The following is a 24,424-nucleotide window of genomic DNA, read 5'->3' on the forward strand; positions in this document are numbered from 1 at the left end:
GCCCACATCAAAGTGTGGCCCCTCATAATGGACGATCCACATCAAGTGGGCCCCACCTAATGGACAATCCACATTCAAGGTCTCGCATGATGGATGACCCATATCCAAAGTAGGCCACATGATGGATGATCCACATAGGTGCGCCCCACACAATGAATGGTGGATATCAAAAGTGGGCCCCACATGATGGACAATCCACTTTGAAGGTAGGGCCCACACTGTAGACATATCGAATGTGGACTCCAAGTGATGGGTGATGGTTAGTGGACATTGAGCAGCCCCACATAAAGGATAGTTAGCATTGATGGTGGGCCCCACATGATGGATGACCTAAAGCAAGGTGGGCCCCTAATGATGAATGGTCCACATCCAAGACAAGCTTTGCATGATGCACGGCCCACTTTGAAGGTTTGGCTCACACAATAGATGGTCCACATTAAAGGTGGGCTTCAAATGATTGTTGATCCACATCTAATGTACGATATAATGGATGGCCCAAATGTCTTAGAATATGAAGATTGTAGTCATCCATTCTTTTGTCATTTGGGGCATGGTTCATCTATGGTGAAATCCACCAAAACAACCATTGGATTGCTCTTATAATAGAGTTATTGTAATCTTTAAAAATGACGTCAACTACCCCTAAAAAAAGCTTTTATTTGAAGGTTTTACCAAACGTGCTTATTTCAAATAAGAGATTTTTTGTTTTACTTGAAAAAGTGATTTTACCAAATGAGCTTATTTAAAACAAGAGCTAGAACAAAAAGAGCTTATTGGAGTAGCTCTTATTGAATTAGAGTAGAGATGCCAAATGAGCCCTTGGTTATTAGGCAAAAAAGGTGTTGACAATTAATAACCTTTAGAAGCATGGCATGGTGATCCTAAATATGTGTTGCTTATGCAATCAATATGCCGAATCCATTGACCGCCTCTTCATATTTTGTTTGTCCACATTCAAAGTATGGACACATTTCTTAGCCTTATTTGATATCATGTGGGCTATGCAGGTTTAGTGAGAGATCTCATTTGGGCATGGAATGGGAGGTGTGTCTAACAAGGGCTATTTGCCAGTTGATTTTGCTTGTTGGGTGGCGAGCCTAAGGTATTCTGTAATGGTAACGGTGGTCATAACAGCCACTATCGTAACCTTTACAATACAGATCTAATAGCTGTTACAGTCCCCGTAACGGTCGTTACGATCTCTTTTTTTATTAGAAAAGAAACCCGAAATACCTATATATGCCCTGTAACATTGAAAAAAAAAAACTGAAAAACCTATATTTACCCCATAAGGTATACAAAAACAGTTATATTATGGCCATTACGTAACGGTAACGGCCATAACCGTTATGCGCTACAAGGCTGAAATGGCTGTTACAGGAAAAACTGCTTGTAACGGCCCGTAACAGACCCGTAACAGTCCAAAAACAAGTTTTTTTAAAAAAATATATCATAACGGCCGTTATGGCCCGAATCTTAATGGTTATAGCCACCGTTACCGTTATTGAACACCTTGATTACGAGGTTGTTACGGCCTTTACAAGGGGCATAACAAACCGTTAATGGCGGATACATGTCACTTTTTTCATAACGGTTGTTACAATCGTTACAACCCCATAACGTGTAACGGTTGCCACCGTTACCTTTATGTAACGTCCTTTATGGCACATCATGGGTGGGCCATTTGGGGTGAGCAGAATAGACAGTACTTCCAAGACTCGTCAGGATTGAGTGAGTCGTGGTGGACTCCAAAGTGTCCATGTCTAAGTGGGTTGAGCATGATTGCATTGGGGCAACGCTAGGGTTATGAATCCTTCAGGTTCCTTGTATTCTTTTCCTATCCTGCTTTGCAAGTGGGCCTTTAATAAATTTTCCATTATTCCTCAAAAAAAAAAAAAAAAAAAAAAAAAAACAAAAGCATCCATATGAATATTTGTTTTACTTTGCTATTATTTTTGTAATAGAGCTATTCAATCAGCTATGCCATATGGAGTATATTGTTGGCCAATTAAGAGGCAACATGTGAGAGGATGAGCCTTGCAAAGATGAGGATGTTGACATGGATACATGGGAAGACAACGAAGGATACATTCAAGAATATGGGCAACCAATGCAACCTAAAAGGGGCCCCTATAGGAGATAAAATGACAAAAAGTTGATTGAGATTACCCAGCCACGTGCTATGGAAACTAAAGATGGCCCCACTAAGGAGGGAAACTTTGATTAGGGTTGAACGGCCTAAAAAAAGGATGTGAGGAAGACATAATAAAGGGATTGGCTTGAAGTGGTGAGAAGGATATGGAGCCTTCTTCGTCTACCAAACAAGAAGCCTTACATGGGAATGATTGGGAAAGCAAGATTGATAAACTAACCTAATGCAGGGGCATTTTCACACTGGGCTCGAGTGGCGTCGCCTGTTGGATGCATGGGCACACTCGGGGTGGGTGACCCATGCGATTTAGGGCCCACGGGGGAGGTCTCGTGTTCGAGACTCCTTACCAGGGGTGATTAATGCGCATTTCACACCGGGCTCGAGTGGGGTAGCCCGTGGGATGCGGGGACACACTCGGGGTGGGCGGCCCATGTGATTTGGGGCCCACGAAGGGGGTTCGGCCGAGGTCCTAACCCATGAGATGTGGGGCCTGGGCTATGAGATAAAGGGATTAATTCACCATACTCTAACAGTTCGAGCTTTTAGAGCAAGTGGTTAATTGTCCTGCATCAAATTGGTATTAGAGCAGGAGGTCTCGTGTTCGAGACTCCTCACCGGGGGTGATTAATGTAAGGGCATTTTCACACTGGGCTCGAGTGGGGTCGCTTGTTGGATGCATGGGCACACTCGGGGTGGGTGACCCATGCGATTTGGGGCCCACGAGGGAGGTCTCGTGTTCGAGACTCCTTACCAGGGGTGATTAATGCGCATTTCACACCGGGCTCGAGTGAGGTAGCCCATGGGATGCGGGGACACACTCGGGGTGGGCGACCTATGTGATTTGGGGCCCACGAAGGGGGTTCGGCCGAGGTCCTAACCCATGAAATGTGGGGCCTGGGCTATGAGATAAAGGGATTAATTCACCATAATCTAATAGTTCGAGCTTTTAGAGCAAGTGGTTAATTGTCCTGCTTCACAACCCCAAATAGCTGGAAAAAAAAAAATGTGCTAATGATGACATGTGTGTATCATTTTTGTAAACAGATATAGACTAGCAAGTGAGCTTGTACAGAACCAATGTCATCAACATAATATGCCTTACAAAGGCATAAGCCATAACCCATGAAGTGTGTTGTGTAATAAAAATGTGTATGTAGATTATCCAAGGGTCCTCAAACTTGATAATAATCTAACACATACAGGAATTTAATGAGCTATTAAAATACCTCACTTACCAAGAATGAAGCCTTAGATGCAACCAATTGGGAAAACAAGATTCATAAACCCAACCCCAAATAGCTGAGAGAGCCGTAATGACAATGATGTATCATTTTGTAAATTAATAGATTAGCAGGTGAGATTGGATAAAACCAGTCACCAACTTAATAATCCTTTATGCCTGAAAAAGACATGAATCATAACCCATGAGACCGTGAGGTCTAATAAAAATAGTGTATGTAGATGATCCAATGGTCCTCAAAACTTGTCAATAAGCCAACACATATTGGAATTTACTGAGCTGTTAAACCATTGTGTGCACTAGCTACGAGGATAAGGATGGGCGGAGGACAACAGAAGATTACAATGGAGGAGAAGTGTAAGTAGAAGATGGAGCAGAAGGAGAGGAGTACAGCAGGGGAGGAGGAGGAAGTAATAGAACAGAAGATTACAGTATGGGAGAAAAATAAGTGAAGCAGAAGATTAAAACATGGGAGTAGTAGAAGTTCAATGGTAATTACAACAGGGGTGAAGAATACGACGAAGAAGTACACCAAAAGATTAAAATAGGGAGGACTGGAATCAGGCTGATGACATTGCAGTGCTCTACATACCCGGGTCGATGTCTAACATCATCCAGCACCATCAGAAATGCATCAATACGCCATCATAAATGATTCTGACTATTGGGCAGATGTTTGGCGAACAGTCGGGTAGAGAGAACTGATCATGAAGTCCCTTAATACCAAACTAGTTGACGGAACATGTGTGAGAGGTTGCCAAAGTATTTCGTTGGTGTTGTTTAATATATATGTGACACAAGCACTAGGGTCCTGGATGCTCCCCCCATCTAAGGCCCACAGTCCTCCAGGATATCTTAGCAGAGAACATGTGAACCAGTGTGTTAATGGATAATCTTGCCTGTGTGTGTTTTGCTCCAACCCCTTTGTTCACTGCTTGATAAAGAGATTGTTATTTATTCGTGGGGTCATGTGCCTCTTAGCTGCTCCACCTAATGAAGCAGGGCATAATTTATATTTTAATCATGCCGCTGAAATTGGTGAGTTTAAGATAGTTTTACTCAGAAGATTGAATTATGCTATAAAAGAAACCGGCACTTTGAAATGTTATTCATGATTTGCTTATTGTTAAATTCACAACTACATCCCAAAATAAGGAATTGCCAGCAGAGGAGACAACTTCAAGCAGATATTGAGTTCTGATTTACATAGAAAGCATGTGCCCCAAGAGGAGCATTTATCAATCTAAATCCTCATTTGCAAACATCAAAAACTATTTATTAATGAATCTATCAATGCATCCTCAGGCTACATCCATATTATATTGGGCATAAATCATGAAGATAATAGGAGGTGAAAGACGAAAGTAAAACTCACCATGGGATCCTTGTATGAAGCTTCCAGCAAGTAGACCTCATATCCAGATCTCTGATCACAGAAATAGGGAACAATGAAAAAAAGAAAAAGCACACAAAAGAATAAGAAGAGAAAGAAGACTACGACCGTTCCCAAATAACACAAGCATGCAGACACAAAGTAGAAGTACATCTAAAAGATGGTCTGCACATATGGCACCTAATAAAATAATAAACGGGGCATAGACTACATATAGGATGCCAAAGAACATATAGCCAAGATATGATACATCTATTTGATTCTTCATTATTTGTTTCAAAATTTATTGGGTTAAACTCGCCAGATTTTTTCAGCATAACTTGGTGACAATTTCTTTTACAACAATTGTAGGAAATTGAACGTGCTTTTCACAAAACTATTGCATAGTACATGCAGTATGACATAGTTCTGATGAAAAGCTGGCAGAAATCTTTGACAAGCATTGAGTAGTCCATCCAAATTTTTGAACAGGTTGACTGAGAATCTGAAACACACTAAGATCCATAACAGTCTGAACAAAATGACTCCTAACTGATTGTATATGCCTCAACCCTTTCGATTTGCAAACAACAGTTGCTCCAAGAAGCTTTGCCTCCCTTAGTTGCACAAAGAGTGAGAACTACAAAAGCAGATATGGGGGTGGAGCCATGAAGCAGCAGTTTAATAAAGTCAGGAATGAGGACACCTAGGAAGAGGGAAAGTGAGTTTGCAGCAGTTGGAATTGCGCCTCAGGTAGAAGATCCATGCACCTAAATCACATTCTAGTCCTATGGACAAGCATAATGTAGTTACAATTCTAACACTTGTCAAGTGATTGCAGATAAATTGCAAACAACAACCAAAAATAACTAGACAAGAGGCACAATACCACATAAGTATCTCGTAATTCCTAAATATATTATGAAATATGTCAGCATTCTGTCATTGCATGACATGTCCCTGGCCCATAGTTCACAATTAGATCAGAGTTATACTCCTGGTGTCCAAATGATCTGCTAACCACCAACAATGGCATCCACAAGCACAGACCTAACAATAAGTTAGAAAAAGAAATTCCAACACACACATCCACCTCATCACTTCAGAAGATGCCACTAGAATCCAAAGACCAAAATGTCAACCTATGTGACGGGATATGCCCATAGGGCTCTTATGATGGCAGTAACCCACAAGAAGTTGAAGTCTCATAGGAATCAAAAAAGCACTTCAACAAACTGTGATCTGTGGGCCTTCTTATCCTCTAAAAGGGACCCCTTGCAGAGGATCTTCCCCTTCGATTCTTCATTTCTAATGGATGCTGGCGAATGTAAAATTTCCCATCTTTTGATTGCCCTCCATGATAAACTCCAGTCTCAATCATGGAATCAATCACTCCCATAGACAATTGCTAGGAATCCCTATTCACATAAATGATGCGTGACTGTGTACCTGGCTCTAGGATCAAGCAAGCAAGCATACAGAAATAGAATTATAGGAAAGGGGTACCAGGTGCAACAATAACCCGAGAAAGAAAAAAAAAAGATGTACTCGGTAACTTCTTTTAATCGTAGTGAAAAATAAGAAAATGTGAAAAAAAAAAAAATGGAAACAAAAAACAGAGAGCAAATACAAAAAATTAATATGATGTACATCAAATTACAAAAGAATCTGCACGTGCACATGAAGAGTCTAAGCACTTCAGAAACAATTTCGGGACATAACATCTCATTTACAAGGAAAATAAGAATAGAAGTACTCACTGAGGTTGTGGAAAGAGATAATGAGGGTATACCTTCGCAGTTGCCCAAAACTGAGCAAAATCAGCTACCCGCAGATTGCGGTCATCCACTAAGACGAGGCACACATACCAGCAACAAATGGGTCAATTTCCGTACAACACTGCATCTGTGGTTAGTGAAAATGAAGGCAGTGCATAACACTGCAACCCGCCACTTAATTATAACCATGCTAAAACATTGAACTTGTCAACCGGCACAAAGGGCTAGGACAACCGTGAGAAACTTCCGTCAGTTTATCATATAGGGGCAACTTGACTTTGACCACTTTTTGAGAAAGAAAAACATCCATGCAACTTCCTTACTGAAAGGGAATACAAGCAGGAACATAAGGAAGGGTCCTCTGAATGCAAGAAATTTTTCTGATTTGGAACTATAGCTGGCATCAGCAGTACAAGATGAAACACTAGAAGTTGACATTAGATTAAAACATGTTTAAGTTTGAAATGAGTAGAGTGAAAAATTTTGAACATGGATCACAACCTTTCTTTGCGGTGGATAGCATAGATCACAACTCATATCAAACACAACTCAGAAACAAGTGAAAATTAATAACAGCTGACCAAAATATTACCAAGGAAAATTGATGATCAACAATGCATCCAGAAATCAAAGACCACCCACTCAAACCTTGTGATTCTATCTGATTCAAATAAATGCAGTATTTTATTATAAGACACATACCAATTATAAAGGTGAAAGCTCCCTCCTCCAAGGTCTTCTTGAATGCTTTTAACATGCTTGATCGATAAGCCTGCCATAGAATAGAAAACTTAAAGAGGTTTGAACCCATAATGAATGTTATTGATCATAGATAACAAAATATATACAAAATGACAGTAGGTACTTTAAAATGACATCAATCCATGATTATCTCAAAACGGGAAGGAATAAAATCTAGAATCCAGGGATGTATTTTTAGGAAATCCATTAAATGGTTGTCTATATCAATTAGCAGTAGTGGTAAATGCTACTTTGGGCTTTTTGCCCAGCCTATACTTGTACCTGGTAGACATGACAATCTAAGCAAGTACCCTCCATCTAATAGATTGCCAACGGATCATGGATTATGTTCAAGGAAAATCATGGTTTGAAATATTGATGATGGGGTATGTGAATTGAGTCTAGAAAGACATATAGGCATACATCGGATGATAAGCATGCCATATCATTCAGTTCAATGAAAACTTACTTAGGGTCATATCAGCAATGAATGCAGATGTTATATCTAGGATTGAAAATTCACCCCAACGCCCCCAGACAAATGAAGCATAGGATGTGATAAGTCTACTCAAGGGGAGATCTCATGTCTGCTGAAATTCAAAAGTTTCTTAGAGAGAGGCATCTTGTCCCAAAGCTGTCACCATACCCCCGAACAAAATGGTGTTAGTGAAGGGGAAAAAGGGGCACACTTGAGAGACTATTTGTACCCTTCTCTTTGATTCTGTGTTCCGTAAAAGACTAATGGATAAGAAGCAGCAACATAAAAATCTGTTCTAGCCACGGGCCCAGTTACAATTCACCTAAGATCGTCTATCACGAAATTAGTTTCTCAGAGAACTAAGCTAAAAGAGATAAGAGTTATGGACCGAGAACCATTTAATTTCATTTACACGAAAAACCGCTTCCAAGGTGGCCACTACATACCCACCACCCAAAAGAAGTGCATTCGGAGCCCCCTTCAAATTTTTTTTCTTTTGAAAATTTTTGAGTCCTCTTCAATTACAAGGCAATTAAAGGAACCAAGAGATGCTTTTAAAAAGGCTAAGCCCGAGCTTTAACGCTTATAATTTTGCACATTTAGACTCACCCATGCTATACGGTTGGGAGAAAATGAGCTTGATCATCCCTAAGAACACCCCAATTTGCCAAAAGCACCCAAGTACCTAATGGACCATCAAAAATGACACACCTCTAAACTCTTTTGCCACTGTAGCCCACTTCAGGAGACAAAACTTCAATTTCTCCTTTATATTTTCAATTGAAGATATTGCATCATCAGAAATTATTTTGTTTCTTCAAATAAGCTTATAGAATCTCATAAGGAGTCATTTTCCACAGCCAACTACGAGAACTATACGAGCCGAGCCAAATCACCATGTCCTTTTACCAAGAAGAGTTGAGTTCATCACGGCTAGGGCTGTTCACGAGTCGAGCTAGCTCGAAAAACTCGCTCGACTCGACTCAAGTCAGCTTGGATTGACTCGGCTTGAATGGCCGATTCGAGCCAAGCCAAGCTAATTATTTAAAGCTTGAGTTGAGTTCAATCCGAGTTCGACCAGGGGGCATTTCAACTCGACTCGAACTCGAACTCGAACTCGAACTCGACTCGAAGCTCGAACTCGAGCTCGACTCGACTCGATTAATAAATATATTAAATATTATATATTATATATATTATATATTATATATTATTATTATTATTATTATAAGTTTTAACTTTTAACTTTAAAAAAAAAAATCCTAGAGTCTCTACCTGACCGCACGCAACCCCTTTCCCTTTCCCTTTCTTCTCTTTCTCTAGCCGTTGCCAGCCGCACGCCCGCCCGGACCACCACCACCAATTTTCATTTCAGCTCCACAATAGTATGATTTCAATCTCTTGAGATTTACTTCTTGGGCGAGAAACCCAAGAAATCCGAGATGGGTTCTTCTCAGATTTGTTAAAGCTTCAAGGAAATCCATTGATCTGATTGGTTAGAGCTCTTTACTTGGATTTTTGATCTGTGTTCTGCTCTATTTCTTTTCTAGTACTTGATTTTTTTCTGGTGGAAGAAGATTAAGAACAGATCGGTTCTTACAGGTTTCCTCATCCGATTCAAAGCTTTGTTTGGTTTTTTATCGGGTTTTGTTTTGATTCTCCTAAGATTTTTGAATTTTTCATCAATGGAGGAGGATTAAGAACAGAATCCATTACTCTCTCACCCAACAAGCTCGAGCTCGACTCGAGGTAAACTCGACTCGACTCGAACCACTAGCTCGACTCGAACTCGACTCGACAGCTTTGGCAAACAAGCCAAGCTTCAATGTTGAGCTCGAGCTCGAACTCGAGTACATCACGGACAAGCCAAGCCAAGCTTGGCTCACCTCGACTCGACTCGGCTCGATGCCCACCTCTAATCACAGCCAGATCCCGAATACCTGCACCACCATCCGAGATAGGTTTATAGACCTCCGACTAGCTAAGAAGGTGGAACATTCGTGATGCAGGACAATTAGCCACTTGCTCTAAAAGCTCGAATTGGCGAATCAATCCATTTATCTCATAGCCCAGGCCCCACTTCACATGGGCCCGCCTCACACGAGCCGCCCACCCCGAGTGTGTCCTCGCATCTCACGGGCTACCCCACTCGAGCCTAGTGTGAAAATGCCCCTACATTAATCACCCCAGATGAGGAGTCTCGAACACGAGACCTCCCACTCTGATACCAATTTGATGCAGGACAATTAGCCACTTGCTCTAAAAGCTCGAATTGATAAACAGTGGCGAATCAATCCCTTTATCTCATAGCCCAAGCCCCACATCCCATGGGTTAGGACGTCGGCCGAACCCTCCTCATGGGCCCCACTTCACATGGGCCCGCCTCACACGGGCCGCCCACCTCGAGTGTCCCCGCATCCCATAGGCTACCCCACTCGAGCTCGATGTGAAAATGCCCCTACATTAATTCGACTATCAAGACTACCATTCCAAAGAAAGTCTCTTTTGAGCATGTCTAGCTTGACTAAAACAAACTTCATGCGGAGAGAGAGAGAGAGAGAGAGAGAGAGAGAGAGGGAGAGAATAGGCCGAAAGGTTGGAGAGAGTGGCTTTAATAAGTGTCAAGCATCCCCCAAGGGACAAGGCACGACATTTCGAGCAAGATAGCCTCCGCTCAACTCATTTAATACATCCCACGGATGCTTGGTGGGCTTCCCAATGCACCGTAGAAGGCCAAGGTATAAGGAGGGGAAGGATCCAGCCTTGCAGACGAAAACAACCGCCAAATCAAAAAGAGTCAGAACGAGAGATTAATACTGGACATCTCACTTTTGGAAATATTGATCTTTTTTTTCTTTTCTTTTTTTCAAAAAACAAGCACCATATATCTTGGAAATATTAATCTTAAGACCAAAGATAGCCTTAAAACATCAAACAATTTTCCGAAGTTTTTCAACAAACACTGCTTCAACAACACGGAAGAGGAGAGGGTCATTGATGAATTGGATGTGGGAAACAGAGGGAAAGCAAGTCACCTTGCCTCAAACCTTTGGAAGATTGAGAGAAACCTTTGTGAGATCCATTAACTAAAACAAAGAATTTTGCAAAGGAGATGCAAACCCGGATCCATCTACACCATTTCGACCCAAAGCCAAGGCAACCTAACATATAGTGCAGGTTGTCCAAATCAACATGATCAAAGGCTTTCTTAATGTCAAGCTTTCAAACCACTTTGCTCCTACCTTCCAGTGGCAGGAGTTGATACATTCATGGGCAATGAGGGCCAATTAAAGGATTTGCCAATTAGCCATGAAAACTCTCAAAGCTTCAAAAAAAAAAAAAAAAAAAACCTGAAAGAATAGGGCGTAGCTTGGAGGCAAGGACCTTGGCCAGAATTTTTTAGGGGCCCCCAAAAAGATTAATGGGTCGGAAATCCTTAAGATGGGTTGCACCATCAATTTTAAGAATGATAGCTAAATTTTAGGAGAAGAGGACGTGAGAAGGGTCATTCGTCTCTACCCTCTCCCCCTTAATCCTTTATTATTAGAAGTTTAGATAAAAGCCTAATTACAATAGGAGACTTTGAAAGAAGAGACCAAAGATAATTAGGAAACTAAGACTAAACCTATGTAAGGTACACTGCAGGTGCATGGGAATGAAGAGGAGGTAAGAAGGGTTATTCGTCTTTACCCACACCCCATTAATCCTTTATTATTAGAAGTTTAGATAAAAGCCTAATTACAATAGGAGACTTTGAAAGAAGAGACCAAAGATAATTAGGAGACTAAGATTAAACCTATGTAAGGTACACCGTAGGTGCATGGGAATGTGTACACCACAAGTGTTGTGTACACCTCAGTTGTACATCAGGTGTACGCGAGTTTGTGTGCACCAACACGATCCCATAACGTGTAACGGTTGCCACCATTACCCTTACGTAATGGCCTTTATAGCCCCATTATGGCACGCCATGTTGCTCGCAAACCCAAGCTGGCGCACGGATACCATTACAGAGGCCAATACAAGTGCTTTCGGGTTTTTTTTCCAATTGAAACATACATAAAGAGAGAAGGGATTTCTCTCTCCCGCTGCATCGATATTATTAAGTCAGCCAGGTGTCATAATGAGGGAGCTGGAGTGAGAGAAATTAAAGCTAACAGCACCAGCTGGCTCAAGGTACGGCGAAGTCAGGCCATACATCTCCTCGGTGATCACCTTACTAATAATGATAGAACCATCATTCACACAACCGTTAGAGACGAAGGCTACGAAATGATGGCAAATGGTGCTAGCTGTCCCATAGGGTGATGGTGATAGGCAACGCGTCAACACGGAAGACCCTCTATTGACGTAGCCCAAGCCACCGTTGTCATTTATGTCGGAGTCATCATGTAAGTGGCTTTGAAGGGAATGAAGGATAGCGAGGTCAGACAGGCACCCCGGATTTGACCTAGATGACACCTTTTACAACACGGTTAAAGGGACCTATGTTAGCATTCTCAAGAGATGATATCAAGGAGACGCATTGCTCGAGAACCGCCACTGACAACCTCGAGGGCCTAGCACTGCCAACCACGTGTCTCAGAGGGAAGGCTCTCATTGTTCAAAGCAGGGTGGCTGAAGTCATACACCTAGAAAATCTCACAGGCGACTGCTCCAACAGGCTCGAGAGGAGGGTGCCTAGGCCAAGCGTCACCAAGGGAGGAGAGGGGCAAGCTTCATCAAGGAAATGGCCTAGAATCATGCCACATGCCTGCTCCACAAAGAGGAGGGGTCTCCGGCCATCCACGCATTGCGTCAAAGGGCCGGAGGATAGGGTAGGTGGCATATTGGGAGGGCTCACATCGGAGCACGAACAACAATGCATGCATGGAGGCCAAGTGTCAACTAATGGAGGTCCAGCAGGACAGTGGGATGTATGTAAGCAGGGAGGTTTGAGAGGGTCCCTTGATGAGTATTTGGCCACCAACCAACAGACTTTCTGATGGACAAACAACACACAGACAAGCCGATATAAATAGATGGGAAAGATTCCATTCCATGGCCCATGATCTCACAAGAGGTTGTAAACTTAGATCATCATTTCGCACACTACAAACTTCGCTTGTACAAAAGTGGTCCTTTGAACTAATGCCACCTCAAAGCACCTTAGCTTAGAATCACATTTAAGTTGGTAATTTCTCATAGTTCTTGTTGCCAAAAAAATAAAAAGAAGACAATGATGATGATGAAGTCTATACTCTTGTCTACAGTAAGAGAGAGAGAGAGAGAGAGAGAGAGAGAGAGAGAGCATTTCTGGGAACCACAAATCAGCAAGGAACCGTTATACACGATTACTTTTTACCACAAATTACCCCCCTCCACCACAAATTACGCTCCACCACAAATCTCTAAAGACACTTTCCAAACAACAATCATCACTTTCAAAACCACAAATTACCCTCAGCCACGAATCTCCAAAGACACTTTCTAAACAACACAGCAATCATCACTTTCAAGTACCTGCACCCAACTAGTCTTTTGGCTTACACACATCCACAAGGAACTGAAGTTATAATCAGATATTGCAAATGCATGTTGCTACTTATAAAAAGTAAGGGGGGAAAAAAGGAAATGAAAAATCAGTCAAGAAGATAAATGAAGAAATAAAGATGGGTTAACATCAGAGCTAAATAAATAGAAGACAAATAAACCAAGAATTCCACAAATTTGCACAGGCATATATAAAAAAATCAAGAAACTCTTGTTGATAAAGGGCTGAAGAACCAAGAACTTATCCAGCTTCTCCTTCGTATGTACATAAAAGATGCAAATGAAAAACTAAAAGGAAAATGAGCATCAACTTGTCTACATAAAACTTAGGAACCTAGATTGTTATTGGAAAGAATAACCAGCATCACCTCTTCCATTTCTGGTTCATAACAATACTCCATCACCTTCTTAGTAATTCGCTTCTTGCCTTTGACCGAGCTAGAAGGTTTAGAAGCCTCAATCTCCTCAACCTTTTAAAGAATAAGACAATGTTTCAAGCAAATGAATAGTGCTGCCAAAACCTTATGTGCCAGAAAATGAGGAACTACGAAATGGGAAGTTCCAAAAGCAATCCACAGAAAGAGATATCAAGTCTATCTTTAATGAATATCAGCCACAACTGAAAAATCAGTTGCTCACCTTTTCAACTTCAGTCATGAAATAGTCATCCATGGAATGAATTCGTGGTGCATTACCACCATTTGCAACCTCAAGATTGCGTAATATCTTTGCTAAGTAGCTCTTTCCACTACCTGAACATAGAAATGAAATTAATTTTCTGTGCATGAGAGATCATTCTGACTAACCAAAAGCAAAACAGAGCATAATATCGATACGAAAAATAAAGTAGCATGACAGTATTGAGACTTCTAATAACTTCATATGTAAATTCCTGAATAAAGGACTAGTCCAGTTACAATGCACCACTTTGTCACTTGTAGGGAATAGTGGAAAAATGTACGTGACAAAGCTGACTGGCCTGAAATCAGAAGTAAAGGAGTAACATAACATGTACCCACATGTGCAATATGTGCCACCCTCATCTTCAAGCACCCACATGTGCAAATGTACCACATGTAATATTGTGCCACCCTCATCTTCAAGCACCCACATGTGCAAATGCACCACACGTAATATTGATGCAGGACATGAAATTCAAATATAATGTGCAAGATTTTCAGGCTTTAGATCACGTTAGTTCAAAAACAATTACACAAAATTCCATATCCCACACAAAAGTCCAAGCATTCAATCAAGGGGAATCTTATACGGATCCAGGCCTACACATGCTAGAGCCGGATCAATCAAAATTATAGACCAAACAAGAATCAAATGAGGGTAAATTCATCCACACATGCACAGAAATAATTCCCACAATCCAAGGGATTCAGAAATTTCAATTCGAGGAACCCTAAGGTTGAAGAAATGGCATAAAATTGGGGATTTGAATAATTTAGGGTTAGGTTTAGGGGTTTTGGGTGAAAGATGAGTGAAAGAGAGGAGAGAGACGAACCAGAGAAGTACCGCACGTGAGGACAGTAGCAATGGCCTAGATCACGTGCGTGTGATCTCGGCCGCATGTGTGTAGGACTCACTATTTAGAAAAAGGCCAGCTTAGCCTTGGTCAGCGAGGGGTGGACTCCAAACCCCCAAATTCCAGCTCGATCCGATGCACGGTTTGTGCGTGGTGCTCTGCCGAAGTTTCAGCCCTCCTGCAGGGCCAGATTTTGAAAATCTGCTATAGAGAGAAAAACGACTACAATAGAGAATGGATTTGAAGCGTAGATGATTATAGGAGAAGAGAAATATGGATGGAAGAATGTGGGGGCAAATCGGGATAGGTGTGGCTTCGCACCACGGTAGTATCCCTTCTAAGAAGGGAGAGTTTCGCACCCAATTAGGCTTTCACAACTCAGAGAGGAATAGGAAAACGCAGAAATTTTATTTAATCTTCACTGAGAAAAAAAAAAAGACTACAAGGGGTGCCTATTTATAATAAAACTCTATACCCCAAAACTTGCGCTATGTGCGCAACCTATTACGTAGATACGAAGTAATAAAAAATAACAACTATTCAAAGCAATCTAAACCGTTCATGATATTCCTAATAACAATAATAAGCAAAACCTAAAGTATTAGATTAATTAGAATAGTGAGACACGATCATGAGAACCCATGGAGGAATTCACATGACTATCGGGTCCACTCCAACGAACCAAAACACAGTCCTTTAACTAGGAGGCCCTCCCTGGACGTCGTCATCGATCCAGATCGATGGTGGGCCCTCCTCCTTATGTACATGCATAGGGGGGGCGTGCGTGTGCGCGTGATGTCCCCATCAAATATTGTGCCACCCTCATCTTCAAGCACCCACATGTAATATTGTGACACATGTGCCGCCATCCATCTTTAAGCGCTCCATAGGAACCACGTGTCACCATGCCACATATGCCACCATGCATCCCACACATGCCAATGTCCCAATTGTGCCTGTATGTCATATGTCATAATGTGACACGTGCCTCAATCCATCATTGATGCAAGACATGAAATTCAAGTATGATGTGCAAGATTTTTCAGGCGTTAGATCACACTAGTTTAGAAACAATTACATAAAATTTCACATCCCACACAAAAGTTCAAACACTCAACCAAGAGGAATCTCATGCGGATCCAGACCTACACATGCTAGGGCCGGATCAATCAAAATTATAGACCAAACAAGAATTAAATGAGGGTAAATTCATCACACATGCACAGAAATAATTCTCCCAATCCAAGGGATTTAGAAATTTCAATTCAAGGAACCCTAAGGTTGAAGAAGGTCGAAGAAAGGGCATAAAATTGGGAATTTGAGTAATTTAAGGTTAGGTTTAGGGATTTTGGGTGAAAGATGAGTGAAAAAGAGGAGAGAGACGAACCAGAGAAGTACCGCACATGTGGACAGCAACAATGGCCCAAACGCACGTGCACGTGATCCCGGCCGCACGTGTGGAGCCCACTATTCAGAAAAAGGCCAAATTGGCCCTGGTCGGCCAGGGATGGAATCCAAAACCCCCAAATCTCAGCTCGATCCGATGCACGTTTTGTGCATGGTGCTCCGCCTGCAGGGCCAAATTCTGAAAATCTGTTGTAGAAAGAAAAACGGCTACAATAGAGGATGGATTTGAAGTGTAGATGATTGTAGGAGAAGAGAAACATGGATGGAAGGTGGGGGCGAATCGGGATAGGTGTGGCTTCGCACCACGGTAGTCAGCCCTTCGAGGAAGGAAGGGTTTCACACCTAATTGAATCTCCACAACTTAGAAATTTAGAGGAGCAGAAAAACTCAGCAATTTTATTAATCTTCATTGAATAAAAAAGACTGCAAGGGGTGCCTATTTATAGTAAAACCCTATACCCCAAAACTCGCACCATGTGCGCAACCTATTACTTGGCGACTAAGTAATAAAAAATAACAACTAATCAAAGCAATCTAAACCGTCCATGATACTCCTAATAACAATAATAAGCAAAACTCAAAGTACTAAATTAATTGGAATAGTGGGCCACGATCATGAGAACCCATGGTGGGATTCACATGACTATCGGGTCCACTCCAACGAACCAAAACGCAGCCCTCTAACTAGGAGGCCCTCCCTAGATGTCGTCATCGATCTAGATCGAAGGTGGGGCCATCCTCCTTGCGTACGTGCGTAGAGGGGGCGTGCATGTGCGCGAGATGGTCCCCATCAATCATCAGTGGACATGTTTCACCATCCATCTTCGAGTAAAATTTTCATGAAAAAAAAAATCCTTTTTTTCCAAACAACAGATTTGGAAATAAATAAATAAAATTCAAGAAAATCTTGTTAAAAAAAAATCAAGGGAAACAGCTTTTCATATCTCACTGTTTTCTAGAAATGTCATTTCCAAATAAACAACATTTTCATCAATTTTTTCCCTCAAATCCAAATAGGCCCTAAAAAGAAATGCAGAACTTCATATTGTAGTCGGTAAAATGAATGAACCAAAAAAGCTACACAACTGGACGTCAGATCCAAAAGAGGCATTAGAACATAAAATACTGTGCAGTTGTTCAAGTGAAAAAAAAAAAGATAAATAGAGCTTGAATAAGATGGCTGGAGGAGAGTTATCAGAATCCTAAATTCTTCCATAAAGTACACTCCCTTTGACATATCATGATATCAAGTAAAGGGTACAGGTGATGTAAGGTTTTATCTACCCGAAATCCCTCTTAATGGAAGATGATAGAGCCCACATGAAAAAAATGGCATTCCCCACCGGAGAGACATGTGGGAAATAAAGGTTCCTACAAAGACTCATTTTTTTAGAGGATTACAAAGACAAAGATATCATACATGCCTTCAAAAAAGAACAGAAGAACAGCAACAGAATTTATACTTGATAATATTGTATCTATGGTTTCCTACTAATCTAACATGTAAAAGAGAATTCAATTCATGTAGCTGTCATAACAGATACACTCCCAGGTTAGAAAAGGAGCTCTGACGCAACAATGGTGAAAACTCAAGCAAAGAAGTCAAAGGTATCCACCAAAAAGGAAAATGCAAGGAGGTCAACGGCAATAAATTGTAAAGATACATAATTTAAAAGAAAAACTACCAGGAAGTCCTCGAAGGATGACGACAATATGATCAGGGCGGGTGGCTCTGTGTGGCTGCCTAAATAAGTGAGCAGCATTAATAACTTTTGGTTTGTCTGGCTGGGAATGCTTCGGTTGAAAAGGCGGCCCTTCTTCCACATATTGCTTAGGCAGTGCTTGGTGGATAAATTGTGATCCCTGCAGAAGCACTCAAGTACATGAAATTCATATATGAGATATTCAACTTCCATGGTGCAACCAGGTGAAGGAGATAATATCAGCAAGGAGACATGACTGCATGGAATTCAAAACAAAAAAACTTGGCTGGAAGAAAGGCTTGTTGAACACAATAAATTATTAGTGTAAAATGTCACATCAGAAATAAGATAACTATAAGGACTACCATAGCCCAAACCAAAGCTAATCAAATTGCACTTTGATCCAACTCTAGCAAGGTCCACCTTCAAAAGAAAATTTTGATTGCTGTTAAATCAGTTTAACTTACAACCGCTTCATTGGAGTCAATCGGGAGGCTCATCAACTGTCGCTGAGTCAGCAACCTATAATTTTCATGACACATACTACACAACTCAAATGTTTGAACCAGTGTTTTAAATAGCGGTAGCATGTTGCGTAGCACTCAGCCTTCAGTAGCATGTATCATAAATAGCATAGCATGTAGCATAAACTACACAATACTTCTATTTTTTAATTTAAAATAGAAAATTGTGATAATAGTTTTTTTTAAAAGGAATATAATATATGTGTACAAAAGATGATTCATTTTTTCATGCATAAGCATGTTCAAAAAAGTTAATAATTATCATTTATTGAAAGCCAATCCACATATATAAACCAAATCAAATAATTATCACATCAAAAACTTTCTAAGCAAAACCTTTCAAGAAAAATGACTTTCTAAGCAAACCACTTTAATTAATAACGTCTAATTGAAACCACAAGTCACAAGTATAAAAAGAAATAAAAATTCCATTGGTTAAAAGTATTAAATACAAGACGTGTGCCACATTCCTCAACATTAGATACAAAGTGTAAGTTGGCATGGGAAAGAGAAAAGTAGAAGAAAAGATGTAAAGAAGAGAAAAAGGAGACAAGAAACTTGAGGAAAAGGAATTAAGAGCTAGGGGTCACGTTCCCACTTTTCTCTTATATTATTTTATAAATGGATGAAATTACAAGAGTGCCCTAAGTAAACCAAAGAAAAAATACCGAAAATACCCCTTGTACAATATATATATATATGTTCCCAACACATTCCAAGACTAAGTAAGTGGGCCATAGGCCCATAGCCACGACCATTTACACTCTACCTCAAGGTGGGCATAGATGTATTGCATGTCCAGCTTGGGGACTAGTTTGTTGAATTGAGATTTTTCAAGAGCCTGGGTGAATAAATTGCAACTTGATCGTGAAAAGAAATATATGGTGTGTGGATCTCTTCTTGAGATATCTTGTCCCAAATGAAATGACAATCAACCTCTATATGCTTTGTTCTCTGATGAAACACTAGATTATTGGCAATATATATCGCAGCTTGATTGTCGCACTATAAAGACATTGGAACCTGAACTCCGAATCCCAATTCTTCAAGAAGAGACTTTAACCACATAAATTCACAAGTTGTATGCACATTGCCCTGTAATTAGCTTTAGAACTTGATCTGGCAACTACATTTTGCTTCTTACTTTCTAACAAACTACATTACCACCTAGGAAAGTGCAATAACCCATAGTCGGCCATCTATCACGTCTCGACCCTGCATAATCTGCATCTGAATAACCGGTTACTTAGAGATGGCCAGGAGCTTTGTATAAAATACCCTTCTCAGGTGAACATTTCAAATACCTGAGGATTCTCAAAACTGCTGTAAGATGTGATGTCCTCGGATTTTGCATGAACTGGCTCATCACATTGACGAGGAATGCAATATCAGGCCTAGTGATGGTCAAATAAATGAGCTTGCCAACAAGTCTCTCGTACATACCAAGGCCTTCTAACACTTCTCCTCCTTCAGGTTCAAGCTCGAGGTAAGGGTCCATTTATGTATCAACCGGTCAGGTACCCAACATACATGTCTCTTCCAACAAATCACAAACATATTTTCTTTGACATAGATTTATGCCAACTTGCTACTTTAATGCCTAGAAAATATCAAAGAAGGCCAAAATCTTTGATCTGAAACTGAGTTTGAAGAAATGACTTCAACTTCTCAATGCCCTTCTAGTCATTACTAGTCATTATCATACCATCCACATACACAACAAGTATTACGTCACAAGAGATAGAATGTATTGAGAAAACTGAGTGATCTACCTTACTTCTTTTTAATCCAAACGACACAACTACACAATTGAACTTCTCAAACCAGGCCTGTGATGACTGTTTCAACCCATATATAGATTTGTTTAACCTGCGTACTTTAGATGACTCCCCTTGAGTAACATACCCAAAAGGTTGCTCCACGTAGACTTCCTCGTGTAAATCTCCATGCAGGAATGTGTTTCTTCACATCTAACTGAAAAAGTGGCCAATCATGATTTGCCGCTATTGATGGAAGAACCCAAACCGAATTAAGTTTAGCCACTGGTGAAAACGTATCAAGATAATCTACTTCATAAATCTATGTATACCCCTTAGCAACTAAGCTGGATTTGTAACAATCAATTGATCCATATGGCGGGAACTTAATTGTGTACACCCATCTACAGTTTACTGGAGTCTTACTTAATGGAAGATCAGCGGCATCCATAGCTCTTTTGCAATTTTCCTCCAAAAATGCCTCATTACCACACGCACGTGTGGGGCCCACTTGATTTGATTTTGAGTTGGTTGTGTTCCTTTGTCCACAATAGGCCACTCGGTTTCAGCCGTTGCGTTTAATACTCCTAGATCTCAATATTTTTTAGTTGAAACTACATTAGTCCAACCCAGGAAACATCAAACTTTCACCTATTCAACCCGGGAAACATCAAACTTTCACCTATTGAACCCGGATTACTCCTCCGCTAGTCAGAAGATCTTTATCTTCCTTGAGCCCAATTTTCTGTGTGTTTTGTTTGGTCGAAGGGCTAATGACTGTAATTTGGCCTCAAATCATACCCATCATCTCTTGGGCTTCATGTTGTTTGCATGTGATGATTTTATTTATTCCTTTGATTTTAGGTTAAATCTCGGTAACATAGCTAGTTTTGCATCACCCTACATCAAATTTTGGTATCAGAGACTGGTTTAGCATAGGAGTCCTTTCACAGATATCACATGTTCGATTATATGCATCTAGGATAGGTTATGTCAAGTTTCATGCATAAACATAAAATTCAGCATATGCATCATCTATTCGAGTTTTGCATTATAAAATCTGAAGTTGTTGCACTTTATCGGAATTTACTGTGTATGATTTGCAATTTTTGCACAAATCTGGATTTTGTTGCAATCTGAAAATTTTGCGCAAATCTAAATCTTATGGCAATTTGAAATCTTGCACAAATCTGATTTTCTGCGCATATCTGGAATTTCCTGCACAATCAGTAATTCAGGTGCGAACTGGAAATTTCGGCACGCTGCTGAATATTTGTGTATTGTAGAAAATTCTGCAATTTGCTGTTCTGCGCATTGCAATTAACTGAATTTTATGCGTATTGCAGAAGATTCTGCACGTAGCTGAAAATTCTGCATGCAACCGAATTTCTACAGTTTGCAGAATTTTCCTCTGCATAGTTGCTGATTTTGCACCATTTATACTGATCATGCGATTGTGATTTTCGGATTCGTGTCCTCAATTGTCGTCTAGGAGTCGCAAGTGCATTCCGGTTCCCTAATCTTGCATGCCCACTAGATCTAGCCGCAGCATTGGACTAAACGCGACCATGAGTCTAGAATAATTGAATGAAACCCTTGAACTGGTTATGGGGCGCCTTGACAAGATCGATGCCCCACAACAAGGCCACCCTAGAGGTCGATGTAGAGAGGCTACAGGAGGCCAATCCATTGTTAGATGAGTTAGAGGATGTGTTTCCTGAGGATTTACCAGATGCACTCCCACCGATGCGAGACATTCAGCATGTCATTGATCTTGTACCGGGGGCCACTCTACCGAACCTTCCCACTATTGGATGAACCCAATGGAACACGTAAAATTAAAGAGGCAGGTGGATGAACTTCTGTGAAAGGGTTTCATCCAGGAGAGTATGAGTCTGTGCGCCGTGCCCGCGCTTCTCACGCCAAAGAAAGATGGCACTTGGCGCATGTGTGTGGATAGCCGTGCCATCAACAGGATTACCGTCAAGTTTCGGTTTCCCATACTAAGCCTTGACGATATGCTTGATATGATGGCTAACGCTAAAATATTCTCCAAGATTAACCTCAAGAGCGGGTGTCACCAAATCCGCATTCGCCAGAGTGATGAGTGGAAGACAGCATTCAAGATGAAGCACGAGCTGTACGACTGGCTAGTCATGCCTTTTGGCTTGACTAATGCCCTGAGTACATTTATGCGGGTGATGACCCAAGTGTTGAGTCGTTTCATTGAAAAGTTCCTAGTAGTATATTTCAACGATATTCTCATCTATAGTGCTACTAAGGAACTGCATCTCAACCACTTGAGGAAAGTATGTGGGATTTTAAGGGCCGAGAAGTTGCATTCAAACCTTAAGAAGTGCACGTTCATGTCTAATAGGGTTATCTTCTTAGGGTTTGTTGTGTCTAGAGATGGTATGTCCGCCGATCCTGAGAAAATTAGGACGATAGTGGAATGGCCAGAACCGCGGAATATTCACAAAGTCCATAGCTTTCACGGCTTAGCAACTTTTTATAGACGGTTAATTAGGGGATTCAGCTCCGTTATGGCTCCCATTACTAACTGCATAAGAAAGGGGAGTTCAAATGGACCAAAGCTGCCTCTAGGGCATTCAAGGAGATCAAGGGCAAGATGACAGAGGCTCATGTCATGCGACTTCCCGACTTTTCTAAAGTCTCTGAAGTTGCGTGTGACGCCTTTAGAGTGGGTATAGGTGGTGTGCTCAGTTAAGAGGGACATCCCGTTGCATTCTTTAGTGAAAAGTTAAATGATGCAAAGCAACGGTATTCCACTTATGACAAAGAGTTCTATGCAGTAGTGCAATCCTTGTAGCATTGGCGACACTATCTATTACCGCAAGAATTCATCTTGTTTTCTAACCACGAGGCCTTGTGCTATCTCAGCTCTCGGAAGAAGTTGAACCCAAGGCATGCTAAATGCGTTGAATTTCTTCAAGAGTATACGTTTGTGCTCAAGCACAAGGCCAAGTCGAGAACAAACCCGTGGATGCCCTTAGTCGTAAGGTGGCGACGCTCCAGTCCATGCACGTAGAGGTTATAGGGTTTGAGCGTATGAGAAAGGAGTACTCGTCGTGTCCAGACTTTGGAGTTGTGTATGTGTCCCTTGTGGAGGGACAGATTGGGAGAGATCAGAGGTTTGCCTTGAGTAATGGGTATTTGTTTAGAGGCGATAGGCTCTATATACCTCTCACTTCCCTCCGATATATTTTAGGTTGGGAGTTACATGCAGGAGAGATCGCAGGTCATTTTGATCGTGACAAGACCATCGCCCTTGTGAAGGATCATTTCTATTGGCCAAGTCTCAAGCGAGATGTGGCTAGGATCATTGGGCGGTGTCTTACTTGTCACCTGGCAAAGCAGAACACAGGGTTACATACACCTTTGCCAGTGCCACATGCTCCATGCCAAGACCTTAGTATGAATTTCGTGCTCGGATTATCACAGATTATCAGGAAGCATGACTCCATCTTTGTGGTTATTGATCGATTTTCAAAGATGGCCCATTTCATTCCATGCTCAAAGATGTCTGACGCCTCTCATGTTGCCAGGATTTTATTTTTTTTGGAAGAGGTCATTCATCTACATGAGTTGCCTGCGACCATAGTGTTTGACTGGGATGTAAGGTTTATGAGTTATTTTTGGAAGACACTATGGCACATTATGGGCACACGACTTCATCAGCCTATCATTCACAGACTGATGGGTAGACAGAGGTTGTGAATCGTAGTTTGGGGAATTTGTTGCAGTGTTTGGTAGGTGAGCATACTAGTGGGATGCAGTCTTATCCGTGGCAAAGTTCACATATAATTCATCAGTCAATAGGTCTATAGGCATGAGTCCATTCGAAGCCATCTATGGCTACACCCCTAGGAAGCCTGTAGATCTTATTCCCATGTCAGTATCTCGTCGTCCTTCTGAGTCAGCATCATCATGTACACATTGCATCCATGAGCTACATGTTGAGATTAGACGTAGGATCAATGATAGTGATGAAAATTACAAACTACATGTTGATTCACATTACAGACAGCATGAGTTCGATGTAGGTGATATGTGATGATCCGGCTTGGCCCGAACGGTTTCCTCCAAGTGACATTAAGAAATTACAGGCATGCAGTGCAAGACCTTACAAAATCCTTAAGAGAATGGGTCACAATGCTTACATGATATATCTTCCATTGGACATGG

General features: G+C 41.1%; 1 protein-coding gene across 1 annotated transcript in view; it reads right to left on the bottom strand.

Annotated features, from left to right (window-relative positions):
• LOC131248818 (uncharacterized) overlaps positions 1–24,424 on the bottom strand; it is a 114,860-nt gene that overhangs the window by 45,031 nt on the left and 45,405 nt on the right. Inside the window, exons 2-7 of the mRNA XM_058249288.1 lie at positions 17,920–18,097; positions 13,933–14,045; positions 13,662–13,763; positions 7,245–7,314; positions 6,557–6,612; positions 4,768–4,818 (exon numbers count right to left, since the gene is read on the bottom strand). Of these exons, the coding sequence (XP_058105271.1) occupies positions 4,768–4,818; positions 6,557–6,612; positions 7,245–7,314; positions 13,662–13,763; positions 13,933–14,045; positions 17,920–18,097 (570 nt within the window). The remainder of the gene's footprint in view (positions 1–4,767; positions 4,819–6,556; positions 6,613–7,244; positions 7,315–13,661; positions 13,764–13,932; positions 14,046–17,919; positions 18,098–24,424) is intronic.

This window comes from Magnolia sinica, chromosome 6 (assembly GCF_029962835.1).
Source record: "Magnolia sinica isolate HGM2019 chromosome 6, MsV1, whole genome shotgun sequence".
Lineage (NCBI taxonomy): Eukaryota > Viridiplantae > Streptophyta > Magnoliopsida > Magnoliales > Magnoliaceae > Magnolia > Magnolia sinica.